Here is a 21,428-nt window from a genome sequence, read left to right as displayed (position 1 = left end):
GTCAGTCTTTAAAGTTTAAATAACGAATGAAGAAACCTCGTCTACTATTACGAAGGTATAAATACCTTTGTAAGTGGTTATCTAATTTGGACACATGTACAAAATATGTCGCTTTTCTGCTACACGAGCGTGCAAATATGAAACGATACGTTTTTCAGTATAAATTGTTCTCATAAAGCGTCTAATAAATTATGATGCTTTTAATTGTACTCCTAAATACAACATAGTTCATTTAGTATCTATTGCTAGATATTTCAATTTTACATCGTCTTGGTTCACGCAAGTAAGCAAGTGTTTGCTTGTCGATTAAAGAAGTAAAATCGTAGATTACTATTTACTACGAGGGAAATGGTAGATACTTGACACGTTTGATAGCAAAAGACATGACAAACAGAATATTTTCATACGTTTAATTAAAATTGATATCTCAATATTTTTTCCAAGTGCTCACTTTCAAAATTATCGAGCCACATCGCATACACGTATCACATTGTTATATAACTTACATTTAATGTAATGATAAACAAGTCAACCAAAGATAATTAGATTATGTTGCGTACACTAAAAAAAAAAAGATCAATATCGAAACAATCAAGGAATTATACTACAAGTATGTATTCGATATGAATTTTTCAATTTTTTAAATAACTATATTTTTAATTAATTCTTGTTGTGGCCGGTAATCGTAGCTTATCTCTTTTTATAAAACTCACTAAAACTCGAAAAAGTTTGTCCTCCGTTTATTGCAACTGACGTCTAATTGATAGAGAACGTGCTAGAGATAATTTGCTATAGAGCACAAAAATAAAATACCATGTGGTACGTGTTTAGATCACTTACGATATTATACTTATATATGTACATACGTAAGTACGTATTCACGCATCTTACATAAAACTTACATTGAAATAATCAAGCTGTTCTCTTTGTAAATAATCTCTTTTTTTTTTTTTTTGAGAGAGAGACAACGATATTTCATTAAAATCCAGAGTATGTTGTATAAAATAATTTTATTACGACGTTCGATTACTGAAAATTAGAAATCGATCGACAAAGTGGACAAGTACGTGTTTGAATGTTTTTTCAAAATTACAATTTATTATGCGGCAAAGTGCTGGATGAACGAATTACATACAAATTCAAAATACACGTTATTGTTATGAAAGCAACATTTATTGAGGTTTAGGTTATAAAGTAAAATGCAACAACACTGCTGAGAGGCATAAATAAGGATCAATATTTAGAATAACGAGAGAGAGATATACGTGTATAGTTACATCAAGCAAAACGAAGCTTCAAAATATGCATGTATACACACGTATAATATACATGTATATGTATATGGACATATATATAAGACGTATATATCACGTATGTATCGCACAATTTTTTTAATGCGAAATCTTCTTCATCCTTTACGGCAATCGTTTTCAATTTAACAAAACCAAAGGAAGCAAAGAGAGAGAGAGGGGGGAGGGGGGTGAGAAAAGAAAAAAACAACATCTTCACATTATAAATAAGAGAAAAGAATATTCAGATAATCTCTAATGCGAAATTTGAGAAACTGAGTTCTGCAATGGCCTGTTTGTGGCTTTCTGAAAAATAAAAGACGATTGTTTCAAGTCTAAATTGAGATTGGAATTGAGAATTACGAGTTGAATCGTAAAATGTTGATACGTACCCGAGTATATCGATGCAGCAACTATTAAAATCGTTTAACTAAAAGTCAGAATAAACAATCTCTTGCGGTTTCTCAAATTTAACCGGCCGATAATAAGTCAACGACTGATCCCATCCTCGAGGTGCTGTATTGTAGTTAGTTAGGTTGTTGACACTAGCGAGTTTTGGTCCTGCATAGGTGTTACTTTCATAAAGCTTTTTACCTGCAAGAATAAACGACTTTAATGAATTTTTGAAAATGATACATTTCCTTTCATACATGACATACTTTGTACCAAACGTACAGACGACCGATACAAATGCCGAATATATAAGTATATACGCATATACGTAAATTTATAAAGGAATCTTTTTCTTCTTTGTTTACTGTTTCACGAATAACTTGTTGAATGATGCAATCTATCCACAGAGGTGGGTAAAATTTAGAAAAAAAAAAAAAGCATTCAAAATATATTGAAAGAAAAGGAAAAGCAATTAATCCGTATATCTTCTAAAGAGGAATCGATACATTTTCACAAATGTATCTTTCTCTCGCGATAATCCAAGATGTGAAAGAATAAAGATGAACGTTTGAACCGTTGTGTTTGAAAGATGCGCTTAAACTGTTTCTTAGTAACGAAAGTGAAAATTACGAAGAGAAAATATTTGCAAAGCAAACGGATGAATTGTATTGAATTTTCTTTCAAAAATATGGCTGTTCGCAAGGATTAATTGTCGTTGCTGCGCAGGCCTGACAGAGAGTGCATCGTTTAAAATCTTCATCGCGATCGGAAGATTAAGTAATGAGAAGATTAATTAACGTAGTAATTAACGACGTGTCGAGTGTTAAGAAATTAAAGAGAAGGAAAAATAGAAATAGAAATAGAAATAGAAATAGAAATAGAAACAATGGAAGCGCATGCGAGTTAACTTGCCTACATCCGGACACGTCGAGACGTCGACAGTGAATTTACAGTCCGGCGAATTTACACCATGCAACAGGTTGTCCAAAACAGGCGTGTTACGCAAATGCTTAATAGTTTGCAAGATATCTTCTTGGGAAGCTATCATCGAGAGTAACAACGACTTGGCTTCCACGGGCACGTCCGACTCTGTATTCGCGAATTTGCCATTGCCGTGGCCGTTGTCGTTGTCGTTGTCGTTGTCGTTGTCGTTGTCGTTGCAAAAGTTGTCCAAGAGTTCCTCGGAAGTAACGGATCGACGTCGGCTGGAACATTCCTCGCGATAAATCGACGAATAGTCTTGATCGCCGTTCATTATGCTCGACGATTCCGACTTCTCCCGGTAGATTATTTCCTCGCTGTAATCGTTCATCTCGGAATCGTCGGTTCCGTCAGTCGTGTATTCCGTATCATCGGTGGACACGTAACCATTGTTACAGCGATCTTGTAGTTTCATCAGTTCCTCGTATCTTTGTCGTTCGGTCATTCTGTATTGCAATCAATATCGAAATGATATTGCGATCCTAACAACTTGTAAAATTATTGTAAACTTGTGTGTTCGAGAAATGAAATTCTCCATCTATCTTCTGTCTGCGTAAGACATGTAAGATTTATGTATGCAGTTTGATTGATAAAAATTGCCAAAGTCTAATTGGGATATCGAATCAAATTGCAAGAAAAATTGAAATTTCTTTCCTACATATGTAGGTGTTCACTTTTTTTTTACGTATGTGATTCAATTAACGTGGAATGAAAAATTCTTGTTTCAAAATGGGCCGTTGCAAGGACGACGAAGAAAACGTGTGTGCAACGCTCTAGACGAAAAAAAATACAAGGGAAAAAAATACAACAGAAAAGGGAAAGTAGACGGATTGACATTTATCGATTTACGACCGGACACGGGAATAATTTTTCATTTAATATAATAAAACGTCTAGGAATTTATTATCTGGTGAATGGCGCGACAAAACTTCATTTCGTCTCACCTCCTGTGCTCTTCCTCGGCGTTGTACTTGTTGACGGAATTTTGCCTTTCCGCAAAGAAACGCGATATGTCATTGTCGAGAGGTGATTGTTGCATAATTGGAATAACCTTTGGACTGAATTGTTTGTACTGCAGAACGGGTCTGCACGTTTTCTCGAATTCTTGTATCAACTGTTTGACTGGAATCGGTGTGTAGTCGTCGTTCTCTTCGTTGTCAATATCTTGCCGATTATTTAGAAACTTGCCCTGGTCGTTAATCGCGCTCTTTGCCGAGCACTCTGCGACCCGTTGTTCTTTCGCATAATTTTTAATCTCTTTGTTAGTAGCGTGCTGTGCATTAGAAAAATTCGATTTATTCAGCGAAGCTTTGTTATAATTGTGACTGCGTCTGTTAGTAATGATCGACGTTGCCATATTCTCATTAATGTTATTATTTCGGCCGTGATAGCTGTTATGCCGTTCGATATCGGGTTCGAACGTGATTCGACGTGATTTCTCAACGATCGACGATCGAGATTTGTCAAGAGGCAAATCGTTATCAGTACCAACGGCTACTTCTCTCAGATAAATTTTTTTCACCTCGGTCGGATGGTTGCACTCTCTACCGTTGCATCGATACTGATTTCGTCCTGGAACGTTTGCAGGAAATTCTGATGATTAAAGATCTCTTTGATTTTTCAGTGTGAAAAATATTTGGTTTCGGTAATAATAATAAACAACAATAATAATAAACAATAATAATTAATATTATTTAAAAACTTATATTATACTTCCAACATGTTCATTTTTTCGTTCAACGTTATTTTTTAACTTCAAGCGAAACGAATGAAGTTACAAAGATGAAAAGATGGATCAGGTAGTAATCAGCGGTGGTGGTGTTATTAAAATTTACAATTGTACTTGTACAACTTTGTACGTATTGTAATTTTGTTTCAACATTGCCGCGCGCGTAAAATTGTCATAGGCGACGTACATACGAATATATGTATATATGTATATATGTATATATGTATATATGTATATATGTATATATGTATATTTGGAAAGTGTGAAATGCTAGTTTCAACGCGACAATTGAATTGAATGCCGGTTTATCTCGCATGGTATAATTAACTCGGAGATCGATGCAAAGATATCGATTGGCAACAACAGTTTGTACAGACAGTCGTTTATTTTAGATATACAGGAAGAAAAAGAATGCGACGCGCCGAGAGTGGTCTCGCATCGATTGAATAACATCGATGTCGCTTGCCAATCGAAGCCTTCTGGGTTGTTGAACCCTGGACTTACAATTAGACGAGTCTTAAACAGGCTCTCTAACGTCTCTACTAACACGTCGACTTGTATTTACGCATAGCATACACATGTGCAGTAAGCGCGTTGACGCTTTTCGAGCTGGTTGTTTCGTAATTTTATCCGTAGGGTGATACACGTACGTATGCACGTGTCTATGTATGAACGCGAAAGTGAAAACAGATTTGAAGAGCAGAATAGATAGAGTGTTCACAGATCAACCAGAAATAAATATGAAGTGGTTTAGCTCGACTTTGAAGCCTTGGAAATTATTAGGCGTTTGGTCGCGATGTGAAAACAATTCGAACAAACGAGAATATAGCGTGGAGCGCTGCCAAATTCGATACGTGCCAACTAGATTACGTAGGACTACGTACGATAAAGAAGAAGATTCGGCTTTGTTCGAAATTTTAAATTATGCACGTACCTGTTGCAGATGGATTTGTATCGTTCAGAGACAAATCTACGGTGAAAGGATTGTAAAATGATTTTTCAACAGCCGGCTCGGGTACGATACGCGTGAGAGAAGGTGGAGTTGGAGGAAACTTTGAACTGCCATTCATTTCCTGTATCGGACACATCGAGGAAATATATATCAATTTCGTTAAACTTTTAATTTTTAACGAAATCATCATTTTAATTGTTGAATAACAACGTTGCCTGCTGTATTGTATCTCTATCGAGGTAAAAACCTTACCGATTTCCCCGGATACGTTGGCGTTTTTGGCATACCAGGTGTACCTGGTGTACTCTGTGGCTGTTGATCCTTGTCCACGACCCACTTTTCCGATCTTTTCCTGCGTTTCGCAAATATCTCAGCGCCTATAAATCGAATCGATGATTTAATTTTTTTACTTATCGGAAGCAACGATCGATATTTCTCCCGAGTCGTGGAATATTTCCTTGAGAACTAGCTAGTTCTCTTTTGAGTTCTACAAGTACCTGCTTTCGCAAGTAACAATGTTCGAAACTGTCGGTAAACATGCGTAAAAGATAAAAACACGTGTAGACTCGTCATTACCACGGCCTCTTTGATTGTTTAAATCACGAACAATGTCGAACAGTTTCTCCGGATTCTTGGGCATCGGTTCGATATTTACTTCTTCCCCCAGAGCTTGAATACCGTGTATATCCAACACTTTCCCATGTGGATTCATCATGCACTTCAGAGGAATCTTATCCTGTTGAAACAATGTTTTCGATAAAACACAAAGACGTACGTCAGTGAATATGAAACCGACATATAATTGTGTTACATATGTATATGCACGTTATTACAATTTGTTAATGAGAAAAAAAAAAACGCAGAATCTAAAATCTAACTGATCTTTATCCCTTGGTTATACACACATACATACATACATATGTGTTTATTATTATTACTAGCTTCAATTATAGATAAATGTATGAAACTGAATTTACAACTAAGCATTCTTCAAACTGAATACAAACCTCTTTTTTTTTTCTAGGATTATCTGAATAAAAGGATAAAAAACTTTAATCCAAAGATTAACTCACGATTAAGTCTAACAAAGTTATGTCGATCGACAAGTTTATTCTTTGTGTTTTTAGTATCGATTATTTAAAAAAATTTAAAGAGGAACGTTTAATTCACGCTTAAATCTGCAAAGGGGATCGACATTCCACGTATTTCAAATTATTCAAATTGATATCGATAGAAAGCGTGTTAATTACGCGTGTGATTCGGATTAATACATCTATCAAAATGGCATTCGTTATTTCGGCGTAAAATTCGGCGTGAAGCTACATATGTATACGTAATATACACACATTGTACATAAATATACGCACTGCAACTTTAAACACACACCACTTACTCTATGAACAGGTGTTAAAGATTCTTCTGCATCTTCTACACCTGTAATACAGCAATTTTGAATGATTGAAACAAATTTTGTAAAACGATCGATTATGATTATAAATATTTGCAACATGTCGTGTAATCGATGCATCTACGTATCGCATAGTATCTGCGCGTCTGTGTCTGGGGATACACGTGAAATTCATAAATTTATTTATTAATGCATGTAATACATTACGTACGTACATCTATACTCACCATTGCCATCATGAATCCACTTGACTGACCGTTTCTTTCTATTCACGTACATGGACTGGCCTTTGCTTTTCATGTTTTTCACGTCGCTCAACGAATGTGAAATTCGCCGAGCGAGTTCAACTTGGTCCTCAACGGTCGGGTGTGTCGGTGCATAAAAGTACGACGACGCAAACATTTTCCCTGTAGTTCAACAAACTTTTTGTACTTGAACTCATTCAAGTCGTCGAGTTATTAATTATATTTTTGGGTGCGGAAGATGCACATATTCTTATTTACGTTCCTGTTAAATTGCTAATGTTTCCTGATTCGCAAAAATATCATATGTACGCGCACAGACTTTGGCCAATAATACTTGTGTAATACGATTAATATTTTTTATTCTGTTCTACGTGCAACTTACTATTTTTCGATTGTATGATTCCCTGCGAATCTGAGGCAGGCGTGAGCAATTTTTGCAAATTGACCGGTGTACTTTCATTGCTCTCCTTTAAAATAAAAGTAAAAGTAAATCAATGTATGTACATACATGTATAATTGTTATTGTACAATAATTGTAACGTAACATAAAATGTAAAATAAAGTTCCAAAGGACTGCGAAAAGAACTGTCGAGGTACTATCGAAGGAATTTCAAGCGTTTCAAAATTAACAATCAAGTCTAGTGTTATGTATTTCGCTACGCTTGAGGCACGCTTTGACGAAATAAATAAACTATATTTATAACAGAGCAATAATTTCAAATGGACGAGATGGATGTAATAAACTAGCCAATTTTACAGAGTCGCAGTCATAAAGTGTATATCTTATATTATAGGTCAGTTTCAGACTGATTGTTGAGCAGCACTAAATTCAATGTATGTACATACCTACTTATGTACGTACAAATATCCCTACAAGTCGGAGAAAGTAACTGTCAAATGGTTTGTAAATGTTATAATATCTTTAATCTTTAACTTAACTTGTTTGTTTTGTAATGCAAGGTAAATTTCTTTTCTAGATACATTACTAAAAAGTGTGTTGATCGACCGGGTAACTCACTTTTTTTTTTAGGCAAAAGGAGATAAGAAAAGAGAAAGAGAACACAACGATCGCTCTGTACATATTGTCATCGCTGTGCTTAATGCAACTACACGTGTGAAATCACATTTAAACGATCAAGTATCGTGCTAAAAGTTAACTACTATGCTTCCGAACATATATGAAATTTAGACTTTATAACGAAAAACTATAAATACTCACCATGTCGAAATGCAGTATTTGTCTTGTAAGATTCTCAAGGAAATTCCTCTTCACAGGATCGTGCCTATCGGAGGGTTTGAAGCCGCGGGAACGTATTATAACATTGTCTGCGGAAATGCTTCGTTGCAGATAATTCGTTTCTTGTAAATTACTGTAATTTACACTGTACTGGAACTTGGCATCCTTCGAATTTTCAGACGCAATTTTATACGAACTGTACGCGTTGCTCGAAACGTTCCGCTTCGTGTTAGTGTGTCTGCCGGTAAATGGTAATTGTTTAGTCTATGTTTCGTGCAAACTGTTCGTGATGTTTACTGCGGACTTCATTTCCTTACGATAAATCGATCGTGAAAATTAACGAAAAAATTCAAATCGAAGCCAATGTTACTCAGAAGCTACTTTTAACACAGTAGTTTTTGCTATTAGAAATAACATTGTAATTTGATTTATAATGTGAAACGAACAATTGGGTCCCGTCCCCCCCCCCCCCCCCCCCCCCCCCCTCCTCGCTCCCTTAGTATTAATTTGAAATTATATTATATGTAATAACATATAATAAATCATGGACATTACAAGCTGTTTCTTTAATCAGAATTTCTACAGTGAATGAATACAACATTTTTTATTCATTTGAAACACCAGTGCGTAAATATTCTTTTAATTACTCAAATTATGTATAATCTTACGTGTATAATCTACGTATAAAAAGCAAAAGAGCGAAATTGATTTATTTGTTTTGAAAGGAAGCCGTGTAAATGTAATTTCAAATTTTTTTCACAATATTTCGTTTGTATGTCAACGTTACAGTTGTGGTGCTATTTCGCAAATATGAAATCTTAATAAAAAAAAAAGAAAAAAAAAATAAACAGAAGTCAGCAGTAAACCGAACGCAAATAAGTACACATGATATATATTTATATAGACATTTGTGTGTATACGTGACATCGGAAAAGTCAGATTTTTTATCAAAAGAAATTGGTTCTCTTCCAAGCAGCCAATTAATTCCGCGTTGCAGTATTGGCAGCGGTACAATAAGGTTCTATGCAAAAGAAATGCTAAATTTATCTGTTGTAACGTAATACGCAGTAACAGTTTGAGCGGTTGCGTTCGGGGCGTATTACCAGTGCTGCGTTTATTAGAAAGCAAGTTGATCGAAAAAAATACGCAACTAAATTAAAGCTAACGAAGAAAAAGCGAATCGAGAGATATTTATAAAATCTCCCGTATCGTATAAGTATAAATAATGTAAAGGTATGTTTCGAATGAGATTAGGAAAAAAGTTGATACGAATTACCGAGAACTTGCTTTTTGATTGTCAAATTTTTACTATATATTTTTTGCCATATTTACTGATAATTTGACTTACGTTTAAATAGTATTGCAATGTATTTTTTTTTTTTTTTTTGCACTATTGATACGATCGAAAATACTTTAAAATAATTACTGTAAAATTTATAACGCGAATTATTTTGTATCAACGTCAGATTGTAATTTATTCAGAATTGCGTGAAACTCTACTTGTTACACTTTATAAACTTGAAAATGTATCAAATTTAACTTTTTAATCTTTTTTTGTAAATTAAAGTAACGTGATTGATCTGTTAGATTAATCGGCAGAAAAAGTTCGATTGTTATTGAGGAAATATTTCAAAATAATAATTACCGATCTTTGTCACAAACATTCTCATCATTTTTTCATTATTTATGAAAATGTAAGAAAATTTGTGCCAATGATCGACATAATGGTAAAATTGTATTTAAAATTTCTTATACCTTAAGTAGAGGTATTAAGCAACGCACTGTACGTTTATTCGTCGAACCATCGCACAATGAAGCACACGAAGCGTAGGAAGCGCTGGAAGCGTGGGAAATGATGCAAAACTTTCACAAAAGGTATCGACGCGGTGAGAAGCTTCTTTCCCACTAATGTGTACTCTATTTCATCCCGATTCTCGAAACAAGAGAATGAAAATTTACTTATCGAACGGTGCCCTCCTCATTTCGACGTTCTACGCACAATTCGCTAATTTCTTTCCTCCTTATCTTGAGGCGCTTTTCCTTTTCGCAACGAATTTTTTTTTCTTTCTTTCCTTTTTGTTATTTTCTTTTTTTTTTTTTTTTGTTTGCAATTTACGTAACCCGCGAGCGTACTACACTTCGAACGAAGTGGACCGTACGGAAAGCGAACGAATCTCACGACGAACGCTCCCTTGCCATGAAAGACAAAATCGCATCTTACAAAATATTCTCTGGCACGGACGGACGTGGCCAGTTAGGCACAAGAGCTGGCCGACTAGGCACACCACAACCGCGGCAACTCCGTCAGCATGGCACTTAGTGGCTAGCGGTCACCAGCATCGCTCGCCAGCGGCCCATTCATGCCTGAGACTTGTCGAAAGAAACCGAATACCAGACGGATATTTATTTTTATATCAAGCAGACTATCATAAACTTCTTACAAACATGACAGAAAACTTCACGCTCCAGCTACATCGATCAATAAACATTTGCTTTTTTTTTCGATTCACCTACATACGTAATTGAATCCTCTTCCAATGGAGTCGTCCAAACGCTCAATCGCGTGAAGGATAAGCTTGTTCTTTATTCAAGCTTCCCCCATCAGTTCTACCCTTATTTTTCAACAAATCGAACACTATTATTTTCCGTCTTTAAAAAGCTTTTTTCCCCTTATCTGCAACGTTCACTTGAAATGCAAACTACACGCCAAGCACACGATGCTTTATAATAGCGCCTAGTCTTCGCTATACCAACTTCCCGACTGCCTTGAGTCGTCTTCGGTAAAAATAGACTATCAGAAAGCGACACCTCAGAAATCGGTGGCTGCTGCTGTACGCGACATAAGTTATAGCACCCATTCGATCTCCTCACAACTTGCTGCAGTTTCTTTGTTAATACATTTCGTCATTTTGTCGTAAATAAGTAAATACACGATAAATAATCTCTCTCTTTCTTCTAATTAAAATAGAAGAATATATTGTATGTTAGTTTTACAGAATTTTAGATTGATAATTGTGTAATTTTAATTACTCAATTGTAATAACAAAAATCTTTATTATTAAATATGTTGAATTCTAAAAATAATATTATTCTATTAATTATTAAAATTTTAATTGATATCTATTTATCATACATATATCATACATGTGAAGTAAATTACATTTAATCCCAATCGTTACTATCGATGTCTCGTATGATATCTGTATTTTCCGTAGGTAAATCAATGTCTTTGTCCTTAATGTCTTTGTTAGCTCTTAGTTTCCTTCTTTTTGGTTTAGAACGTTTTTCAAGTCTTCCCTCGTCAGACTTTATCCTTATATCAAAATCGCTTTCTTCGCTGCTTTCTTCTCTGCTTTTTTCTCCATTTTCTTTTCCTTTCTTCAATTTTTTAATAGATGGTAAACTGTAGTCAGAGATATCTTCATTTTTTGTAAGTAATTTAAGTTTTTGAGACTGATGGATTTTTATCCAAGATTCATAAAATTTCAATAACGATGTGCCTTGTACTTTTATCTTGTTCTCCCAGTTCTTTATCTCTGACATATTTTTTAAATCCATTACGGTTTTACTACGCTCAGTCTCAATAAATGTCCTGTTCCCTTCAATCTTATCTAACAATTGTTTCATTTTTCTGCAATAGTTTGCTATGTGACATCGTTTTAAAAATGCCTTTAACTAAAAATGAATGAATATAATATAAAATTTCCGCTTAAAATATATTTGCATGAAAAAGAATTATGAATTCTATAAAGTTTAATTTACTGAAATAAATATAAAAAGTTCAAGCGACGAACAAGTTAAAATTAATACTTCCAATGCTCGTTTAACAAAATAGGAAACTATTTACAGTATATATTTGCTTCAATACTGATTGATATCTGTTTAATATCTAAATTTCGAAATATCAACTCAGTGTTGAATTTTTTCTATCTTTATTATCTATTACAATAACTTTAACTTATCTTATCGTCGAAATGACACGTTCGTTTAATTTAATTTGTATCACCCGCTTGAATATAAATAATTAACTTACCTGTATTATACATGGTATATATAAATCCGGAAAGTACACTGTATGACTATCTTTAGCAGCATTTTCTAAGATAAGTTTATATATCGAATCAATAACGTTATCTTTAAAACCATTTTCCTGTAATTGAGACTTGGACATCCTTAACACACAAATGAAAGGCACTGGCTTCATTGATACTGCCTTATGTTTCTTATTGAAATCATAAGAATTTAATATCTAGAATAGAAGATCCAAGTGTTTTTTTAACGGTAAACATGAACTGATCAATTTATTTTACACAAGTAACAATTTGACTTAAATAATTTTAGTATTTGTATAATTTATCGAATTAACATCTAAAATTAGTTTTCGTTTCCTGATAAAAAACTTATCATACCTCTAATAAAAATGGTAAGACAGGTATAAATGTCTCAGTTTCTTTAGAAATATCTGTTAATATCTGTAAACAATGAAATCTCAGCGGATAATATTGTGGTGTTGGTATTAATTTGATTGTTCCTATAATAATCTGTAAAAGCACAATACATGTTTAATAATTTTATAATTTAATATCTCAATCATAATACTGAGAGTAAGAATACATACCTGTACAAGAGGATATAAAAGTGAATGTAATATAGAATCATTTTGTGACAAATTTATCAATTCCGACCAAAATCTCAAAGAATTTATGTACTGCCAATTGTACACAGCTTGGAAATGTTCCTAGAGTAAGTTCAATTGATTTATTAATAAAAAAAATATTAACAGAAAAAGATATGTAGTATCTCATTTTAAATATTACCTTTCTTTTTAAAGTCATAGCATTTCTTAAATGGATAGCTAATTGTCTAATATACAAAAAGGCATGATTATAAGCTAAATCATTATCAAGTAAATATATTTCAATTAAAGAATGTCTCATAAAATTAATTCCAGGTAAAGTTGTGAGGGATACAAACTTGGAATTTTCAACATATTTTACATACATCGCCTGCAATATATTAATTTAAAGACATTAACTGTAACAAAATTGCTATGCTATATTCTTATCATGTATATCATGAACATTAATATAATTTTGTTTACCTTGAATAATGTTTCTAAAACAGATTCTCGATTACTAGTTGCGATACGCAATATGCTCAGAAACGAAACAACACGAACAGTTTCTTCACCAGTTGACCAAAGTCTTAATAAAAGCTTCAATAATGGTTTAGTTAATGAAGAAAATGACTGTGTATATGGCAACATTTGGTGTAAATGTTTTAAAAGAACTGTGAGAATATTGGTTGATGTTACATTTTGTAAAATCTGCAATAAATAAATATATTCGCATACATATTTTATATTATAGATTCGAATTTATACCATGCAACAGTTTAAATATTCGTAATATTAACCTTATATTTACCTTAATTAAATCTACCAAATACGACTTGAGGATACTTTTCACTTTTCCAAACCTTTTAACCTTATGAGCGTGAAACTGAGTTTCTGAACTCAACTTTAAGTATCTTTTAAATGCATTCGGTAAATACAATATACACAATTGTACAACTCCATTAAACACTAAATGATATTTTAATTATTGAAACAGAAAATACTTGTTCAATATAATGTTGAATATTAAAAAACCAACCTGCTCCACCCTCTACTTTATATTGTAGAGATTCTGGATCAGCAGATTCAGCTACAGTTTGCAATGCAGCATGAAAAGCTTCTATAGCGCATTTAATTGTTTTCAATGATCTGAAAAGTTACATACAGACAATGCATATAAAACATATATACATAAATACAATTGTCCTTACATACTTGTCTTTCTGAATTTCCTCTTGCCATGTCTTTAATAATTGTAACGTAAGTTTCTTTTTATCCTTTATTTCATTATCTTGATCTATTTCATAATCACTCTCATCGCTGGCAACCTAAAATATTTTATACATATAAAGTAATATTTGTTTCTTTTAATTTTTTTACATAAAAAATTATTTTTGTTAGTCCATTTCGTTTTTGTACCTCTAAATGACTATTGGGTATGTGTCTTGTATTTAATTCGTTTGAAGATTTAACGTCGTCGTTACTATCATTGTCATTGTCCGATATATTAAATTCTAAAAGATTCTTATCATTTTCTTTTAAATATGCATAAAATTCAGGGTCTGTGTCCTTTAGTCTCATCAAAGATTTTTTATGTTCTATCGGATCCATGTCACTTTCACTGCTTCTTGCATCATCTTCATACATATCTTGATCCGTCACATATAAAAAATTTTATTTTTTAGCAAAATGTTATTCATTCATAAATGTTGTTTTCTTTTACAGTGTATCTAATTTTTAGTTTTCTTTAAAAAGTTAATACATACACAGTCTTGGTTTATGTAGTATACTTATGGTAATAATTAAAATTGACAGATGTATGTGTTATATCTCAAAGATGATATACATAAATAAAAAAATAGCTTTATTTATACAATATTAAGAATACTCAAGTGCAAAAGATATTGACACTAGTTTACTGATGACATTATAATCAATTAGGTTATAACTAATTATCAAAGAAAATTTTTGTTTTTTCTTTAAAATTATGTATTAAATTTAATTGCAAACAGTTAATCATAATCACAAATCAAAATATTATCACAATCAAAATGTCAGATTCTTCAAGACATCTTTTTATCAAGTTTCAAATATGCCTTTTCAATTAGTGTTTGTTTTCATCTACATCTTGTTTTGATTTTGAACCAAAATCAAATAAAAATATTGTTTATACCATTTAATTCTTTCTTTTATGTGCTATTACCTTGTTCACTAGTATCATCAATCATTTTATCTCCAAATTTTTGATTGAAAAAGTCATCTGTAGTTACATTTTTTAATTGTTTCTTCTTTTTTGTGACATGTTTTTTTGTTTCTTCTTTTTCTCTTGCAGGTTTTGTCTTTTTTATTTTCATGATTTAAATAAAATATGATGATAAAAGCTGAAACGAATTAAAAGAATTACTACATAAATGTACAAATACATATCAAAGAATATTATTAATATAACTATACCATGTAAATACAACTTATCAAGTTTCTACCACTATTTTCTTAAAAGTAAAAAGAACATGAAAATATTAATTACATATTTATATTACTTGATACTTTTACCTTTCAATATTTACAATTATACCTCGTCTTAGATATTACTTTAACTTCCCACGTGTAAAACACAGGCATGGATTAGTAAAAAGTTAAGATAGTGTACAATGCTTTTCGGTGTTTCACAATTAAATCATTTTCACGCGATTGATTGGCGTTTCATTCAAGTCATGTATTTTAAATCTGATGCTTTCATTTATACTTACGCTTAATTTTGATCGAAATTTTGAATATAGTTTATGAGAAATTTAATATTATTTAAACCTTTTTTTTTTTGCAAATGAAAATTTGATCAATTCATGGGGAATGGAACGTTGCGTAGCGGTGAGATTGTAGAACTAATTTATATTGTCCTTGTCGCACATTATTGCACTTCTTGTCTATATAGTGATTATGATAATATCATAATACTACAAATAAATAAAAAGAACTTTGTAACTTTTAATAAATTATAATAAATGCCATTTAAATAACAATAAAGTTTATAGCACAAATAGATAACTGTTTTCTCCGAATGTTAATTAAGGAACGAATAACAAATTATAAAATGGGATCTATATATACATCTCTATAAATAAGTAAACATGGTAATAACATCCCCATAGTAATAATAAAAATAAAATGACAATTTACAAATATTCTTATGTTAGGGGTTTACATACAGTTAGCGATGTCGGTTTACAGGAAATGTACTTTTCGGCAGAACGATTGCTTTGTTATAGATGGCGCTGATTTCAATTTTAACGTGTAACGGTCGTCACATTTAACATATTGATGCTGCCGTCTATCAGAGATCAGTGGAACTAAGGTGTATAGCACACAACATATAACACAGACGAAGTATATATTATTAAATATAATGGAAATTAATCTGTGAGTAACATTACAATAAAAATCACACTTAGTTATGAAAAAGTATCACATTATAATGTTATTTTCATACTTCATTATATTCGTTATTTCATTATTTATATTCATTAGATTAATAAGACTTACGTGCATTTGATATAGACCAGAATTTTGTTTCCAGTTAACGTTTCGTGCGAAACGCGCGTGTTTTGTGTTTAAATTGCCAACGGTGAAATACGCAATACACTTCCTACGATTTTCGAACATATCGATATTTCTCACGATCGATTTCAAAACGCGAAGAATGGCGGAAGGAAGCACACCTCGTCTGTAAAGAAAAAAGTGTTATTCAGAAAAATCATCTAGAAAGAAGGTAAAAATTTAAATCAATAATTGTTAGATTTGTGTTTGTGTTTTGTATTTTTTTAGATAAAAACATGCATTTTTAGCTTCAACTCAAGGTAAAATTTAACCAAATAATTAATATATATAATTTTCAACAATTAACGAAGTAATAGTATATAAACATTTAAATAGAACATATTGTACTAAAGGTTATTTATAATTTTATATCAAAATTTAATTTCAATTCTAACCAATACAAATATTGTGACCCTGTAATATGACTAATTTATTATTATATATAATATATCACTTTTACTTCTATTGTAATATTTTCTGTTCATTTGTTCATTCTTTAATTCTACATACTGCGTAATTCTTAACAATGCTAATGTTAAATTGAAGAATAATTTATTAATTAATGGCTAATACGTATTTAATGGCTAAAATAATGATTCTACTGCGTAATATAATAAAATTCCCTATTTCTCAATTTAATGCATTGACAATTTTTCATGTAGTGTATGAATATTTTCGTTCTTTTCTACGAGTTTCTCATGTATTTGATTTAGGCTAGTTTTTTTTTATTTTTCTTCCCAGTTAACATTTCGAGTGAAACACGCGATTACAGCGCCAACGGTGAAGTACGCAATATACATCCTACGATTCTCGAACGTAATCGATATTTCTCACGATCGATTTTTAGGATCAGCGGGAAGCATGGCGGAAAGAAGTGCACCTCGTCTACGAAAAAAGTATCTCAGGTAAAAACATAAAATTAATAGTTGTTAGATTTGTGTTTGTATTGTGAATTTTCAAGTTAAAACTTGCATTTTTATCTTCAGTTCATCGAGATCTGCCAGATTACCAGAAGAAGTGAATAATTTTTTTCGGTAGAGTCGGTGCTTGTTGCTGTAATATTTTTCTGAACAAAATGGCTCTCGTTAAATTAAATTATTAATTCGTTTAAATCATAATTCGCGAAGTTAGAGTCAGTGAATCTGCCGATTTTTACTTAAATGTGCGCGTTGATAGTCTTTTATTTTTCTTTTTTTTTTCTTTTTTCGTCAGTTCAATATTCGTTTTCGGTATTAGTGTCAGTGCTCAAAAGGATAAAGTCTCTCCAGGAGATCAAGATCGTAATTTTATATATACTTCATTTATTCAATTTTTCAAATTTAGCAACAAAGTATAAGTTCGGCGTTTTGTTACAGACGCTTCACATCAGCAACAATTTTTTTGTATTGTTTGGGAAAAATCCAACTGGTGGCTTTAAAGCCAAGAATGTAAGAATCCCTCATTATTTCCAACTTCAGATTTTGCTTTGCTTTTAAACATAAATTCTAATGTTTAGTGTTTGTTACAGATTTTCTACAATCTCCACTTCCCCTAATCTTTTAAGGATCTCATGATGCTTCAGAAGCTAAAAATGTAAGTATTTTAGCATATTGTACTTGAATTAATTCTATACTTCTCTTTTTATTGAAGTCAGATGTAAAATTATAACTAAAAAATAAAGATATTTCAAATTATTGGAATCCTAATTTTTACCATTATTAAAATTATTGGAATCCTAATTTTTACCATTATTAAAATTTAAATTTTCACAAATAACACTTTATGCTTTATGCTTTATGCTTTTCAAGAAATCTTTCACGGCGTTCACTTTCATCATGGGATTCTCGGTGAAATCTACTTGATAAGAATCTTCACAACGACCTTCTTTGATCGAATGTTGCATCGATGACAACGTTCTTAGCATCTAATTGTGAGTCGCATGCATTTATGTCCCTCCGATCACTCAATCATGTCGTAGGATGAAAGGTCCGAATCGACACGAGTGACTGGTTGTATACGTAGAATTTTTGATGAGCATAGTGACCGCGGGAATTTTTTATACCCGTGAGTAGTAACATTTTTTCAAGTTTTTCATGTATTAGATCAGGATAGGGCTTCTTGCACATCGCGATTTTGGCAATTAGCATGAATATACACATTTATAATAATTACTTGTAAAATCAAAATGTGATTATTCAATGCAAATGTTTGTAAAAGCAAAATATACACGTGGATATCCACATGAATAGATAAATGGCAAATAATTATTATTATTAAAATAATTTCGTTTAAGCATTTCGTAGTAGAGAAGACGGATATCCTCCGATTTTGTTGCTATGAAAGATGCAATTATTATTTATTTATTGATGTTGGCAATGTATTTTGTTATAATAATTAATAATTTCCAGCTTTATCTTCCCTTTTTTAATAGTATTGTGAATGATTGAATTAACAGAGTTTTATAATTATGAACTTGAGTAGAATTTGAATAATAATAGATTAGAATTTTGTCCATAGAAAAGTGTATGAAATTTTATGTGCAAGAAGATACTTTGCGACAGGCAGGTTTTGATTTTTGAATCAAAGTAACAAGATTGGATACTGTTTTCGCATTTTCGAGAATGTGCTTTGATGAAGAAATCGCCTGAGATTGTTTCTATTAATATTTAATTTAGAGTCAATTGTTTGATTTTTGATTTTTTGAGTCAATTGTTAGATTTGCCTTTTTAATAAATTCGATTCTTTGTCCTTATTCTCTTGCAATTTCAATAGTTTCTGAAAAAGTCACAGTTTGAAATAAAATAATGCAATAGTCTGTTAGATAGAAATTATATAAACTAATTATTCTTTTAGTTTAGGATTTTCAGGTTTAACCCCTTCCGTGTTCATTGTCAGGATCTCACTCACGTGCCCAGGTGCTACTTGGGTGGGTGAAAGACATTGGGCATGATGACCATAGTTTGTAATTTTATGAAAGATTTCTCAGCGACTGACAATGTATTAGCGTATCGTGCACGACGTATTTTTCACATGTGTGTGAGTGGTTAGGATGTGGAATCACGTCGTTTTTATTGTTCCATTCATTATAAGTTGAAATATTTAAAATATTCATGCACTAATTTGAAATATGAATTTATTATAATAATACCTATTAAATATCAAATACTATAACTACGTTATTAATTATACTATCAATTATAACAGTGATTTAACTTGTACGTGTAATTTGTATAAGTATTACACGTATTCTTTTTCAGTCATTAGTATGTCACATATAGTTGTAAATATAAACGTGTTTCAATCACGTTTTACGCAATGGTCGCTAGTCATTGTCAGTCGATTTTAGGAAAATGGTACGTAAATTAGAGTGTGAAAGTTGTGCGTTAAGCCCGGATGTCGGAGGCGTCCCGGGACGTCCTCTCTAGTTTAGGTCTGCGTCCGAGTGGTATGTGTGAGAACCGGGGAGTGAATGTGTTGGTGTGCCTGTTTTGCCATTTTTTAAATATAGGGCGACTGGTTAGGATAGGTAGCATACTTTCTGGCGTGAATGTGTTTAATTATAAGTAGGTAGGGCCGGGCAGGTTGGCCACAGTCTCTGGCATCTCGCGTGGTCCTTCTTTCGCGTGTCCAACCTGTTTCAGGAAATCTAATTTGAAAAATCGACAGTGAGATTGATACAAATGGAGCATGCCACTTGTTTCTGGTTTTACTCTTCGATTTTTTGAATTTAGCATCGCGGTCGCGGGATAGGTCGCGAGTAGGTCCCGAAACGAACGTTTATCTAGGTATTGCTCGAGCACGCACGTGCGAGCGGACAACGATCACTATGATCGATGGTCGTCTATGTATGTTGAGGTCAACTTCCACGATTTATCTTTCCATTTCACCTTTGCAAGTTATTTTTTTGGTTTGAGATTAGAAAGACTCGAGCTAGACGTAAGTTTCAGCGGGCATTGCGCTCGAAGAAAGAAAAGGCTTGAAGCCGAAGAGACCCGGCAAACTGCCACGAAGAGGGTCACAACAAATGCTTTCTCATCCTCTGGATTATTCAAATAATTTCAGAGCATGGGAAGTCATTCTCGTTACTACTTTGTCACTATGCTCTTTTAGTATTTGTAGTTGTATTTTTTTTTTCTTCTCTATTATTGTTCATTCATCGTCGTTTTGGGCAAATCGCGGTTTTGATTACGGGTTCAATTAGAGTTGCGAAAAAGTTTCGCGTCTGTGTTAATGTTGCGAAAAATTGATTACAGTTTAGATTAGAATTACAAAAAGATAATAATCATATTTGCTTTAGAGTTGACGCGATTGTCTTTTGCAATTTTGACTGTGAATTTTTCTAGTTGGTCTTAATGTTATATATAGTAAAATTTGCTTGCTTTCTCTTGGTTCAAGTTAGAATGTTTAAAATAGCATTTGTATTGTCAATGATAGTTTGGTTTTAGAGTTGCGACATTATTTCATCGCGATTTCCAGTTACTTTTACTTTTAGTGTTGCGATATTGTTCCATCGCGATTTCCAATTAGTTTTCGATCTTAGTTTTGCGATAATGAATGATCGCGTTTTCTTGAAGTAACGTTGCGTTTACAAAATGCCCAAATTCTTCCACTGTATTGGTGGAAGGCTCTTAAATTACCTGATGCAGCTACAAGAGCTGTACAGAAGTGGTCATTCACAGCAACCTCCAGCATGATTGTACTGGACGCATCGCAATTAGTATTGCGTATTTCTGAAGATGAATGAATAGATTAAGCGTTGTTTCCTTTAGTAGCTTAGTATTAGTCGGTATTTCAGAGCATGGGGCATGAAATCCCATAAGATCTCGTATGTGGTATAAGTGACAGCATAATCGATAGACAAGATGCGCAATACCGCGTGAGGTACAAGGACAGTGATTTATTTTAGTTCAATCATTTTACCGCTACGCGACGCTAGCATTTCGCTGTAAATTTCAATTGCAAAAAAAGACTAATTTGTAAACTTTTGTAGTTGCATCTTCGTTTCT

General features: G+C 32.6%; 2 protein-coding genes and 1 long non-coding RNA gene across 5 annotated transcripts; 1 reads left to right on the top strand and 2 right to left on the bottom strand.

Moving 5' to 3' along the window:
• Window positions 1-1,154: 1,154 nt before the first annotated feature.
• On the bottom strand, window positions 1,155-10,449 carry LOC122537975 (beclin-1-like protein A). Of its 2 annotated transcripts, none has more exons than XM_043671675.1 (12): window positions 10,194-10,449; window positions 8,217-8,472; window positions 7,380-7,464; window positions 6,980-7,159; window positions 6,738-6,778; window positions 5,921-6,080; window positions 5,597-5,721; window positions 5,327-5,465; window positions 3,608-4,235; window positions 2,595-3,109; window positions 1,682-1,883; window positions 1,155-1,595 (listed from the first exon to the last, which is right to left on the bottom strand). In XM_043671675.1, the coding sequence occupies exons 1-11, from the start codon at window positions 10,214-10,216 to the stop codon at window positions 1,720-1,722; spliced, it is 2,316 nt and encodes a 771-aa protein (XP_043527610.1). In that variant the 5' UTR covers window positions 10,217-10,449; the 3' UTR covers window positions 1,155-1,595; window positions 1,682-1,719. The 2 variants fall into 2 exon arrangements, with proteins under 2 accessions (XP_043527610.1, XP_043527611.1); XM_043671676.1 differs by having other exon boundaries at window positions 1,155-1,591.
• A 454-nt stretch (window positions 10,450-10,903) lies between these two features.
• LOC122537976 (nucleolar complex protein 2 homolog) lies at window positions 10,904-15,492 on the bottom strand. 2 transcript variants are annotated; one of them, XM_043671678.1, is made up of 12 exons: window positions 15,403-15,492; window positions 15,053-15,230; window positions 14,269-14,504; window positions 14,065-14,177; window positions 13,889-13,998; window positions 13,661-13,818; window positions 13,336-13,560; window positions 13,052-13,240; window positions 12,853-12,972; window positions 12,644-12,775; window positions 12,268-12,483; window positions 10,904-11,909 (listed from the first exon to the last, which is right to left on the bottom strand). In XM_043671678.1, the coding sequence occupies exons 2-12, from the start codon at window positions 15,201-15,203 to the stop codon at window positions 11,397-11,399; spliced, it is 2,163 nt and encodes a 720-aa protein (XP_043527613.1). In that variant the 5' UTR covers window positions 15,204-15,230; window positions 15,403-15,492; the 3' UTR covers window positions 10,904-11,396. The 2 variants fall into 2 exon arrangements, with proteins under 2 accessions (XP_043527613.1, XP_043527614.1); XM_043671679.1 differs by having other exon boundaries at window positions 14,269-14,498.
• Window positions 15,493-16,463: 971 nt separating this feature from the next.
• LOC122537981 lies at window positions 16,464-20,545 on the top strand. Its single transcript, XR_006308757.1, has 3 exons — window positions 16,464-16,615; window positions 17,680-17,684; window positions 20,533-20,545. It is a non-coding gene; the product is annotated as an uncharacterized LOC122537981 (long non-coding RNA).
• The last annotated feature ends 883 nt before the right edge of the window (window positions 20,546-21,428 follow it).

The sequence above is a fragment of the Frieseomelitta varia genome, unplaced genomic scaffold (assembly GCF_011392965.1).
Source record: "Frieseomelitta varia isolate USP_RPSP 00005682 unplaced genomic scaffold, Fvar_1.2 scaffold_940, whole genome shotgun sequence".
In the NCBI taxonomy this organism is placed as follows: Eukaryota; Metazoa; Arthropoda; class Insecta; order Hymenoptera; family Apidae; genus Frieseomelitta; species Frieseomelitta varia.
This window is presented reverse-complemented; position numbering and strand designations above follow the sequence as displayed.

Excerpts from the sequence above, each read along its gene's own strand:
- LOC122537975 (XM_043671675.1), bottom strand. The coding sequence starts at position 10,216 with ATGAGGAGGGCACCGTTCGATAA. Across the intron at positions 5,466-5,596 it reads CAACGTATCCGGGGAAATCG|GAAATGAATGGCAGTTCAAA; the intron begins GTAAGGTTTTTA and ends TGTCCGATACAG. Across the intron at positions 4,236-5,326 it reads TACAAATCCATCTGCAACAG|GACGAAATCAGTATCGATGC; the intron begins GTACGTGCATAA and ends CAAACGTTCCAG.
- LOC122537976 (XM_043671678.1), bottom strand. The coding sequence starts at position 15,203 with ATGAAAATAAAAAAGACAAAACCTGCAAGAGAAAAAGAAGAAACAAAA. Across the intron at positions 14,178-14,268 it reads TACCCAATAGTCATTTAGAG|GTTGCCAGCGATGAGAGTGA; the intron begins GTACAAAAACGA and ends AAAATATTTTAG. Across the intron at positions 11,910-12,267 it reads ATATACCATGTATAATACAG|TTAAAGGCATTTTTAAAACG; the intron begins GTAAGTTAATTA and ends ATTCATTTTTAG.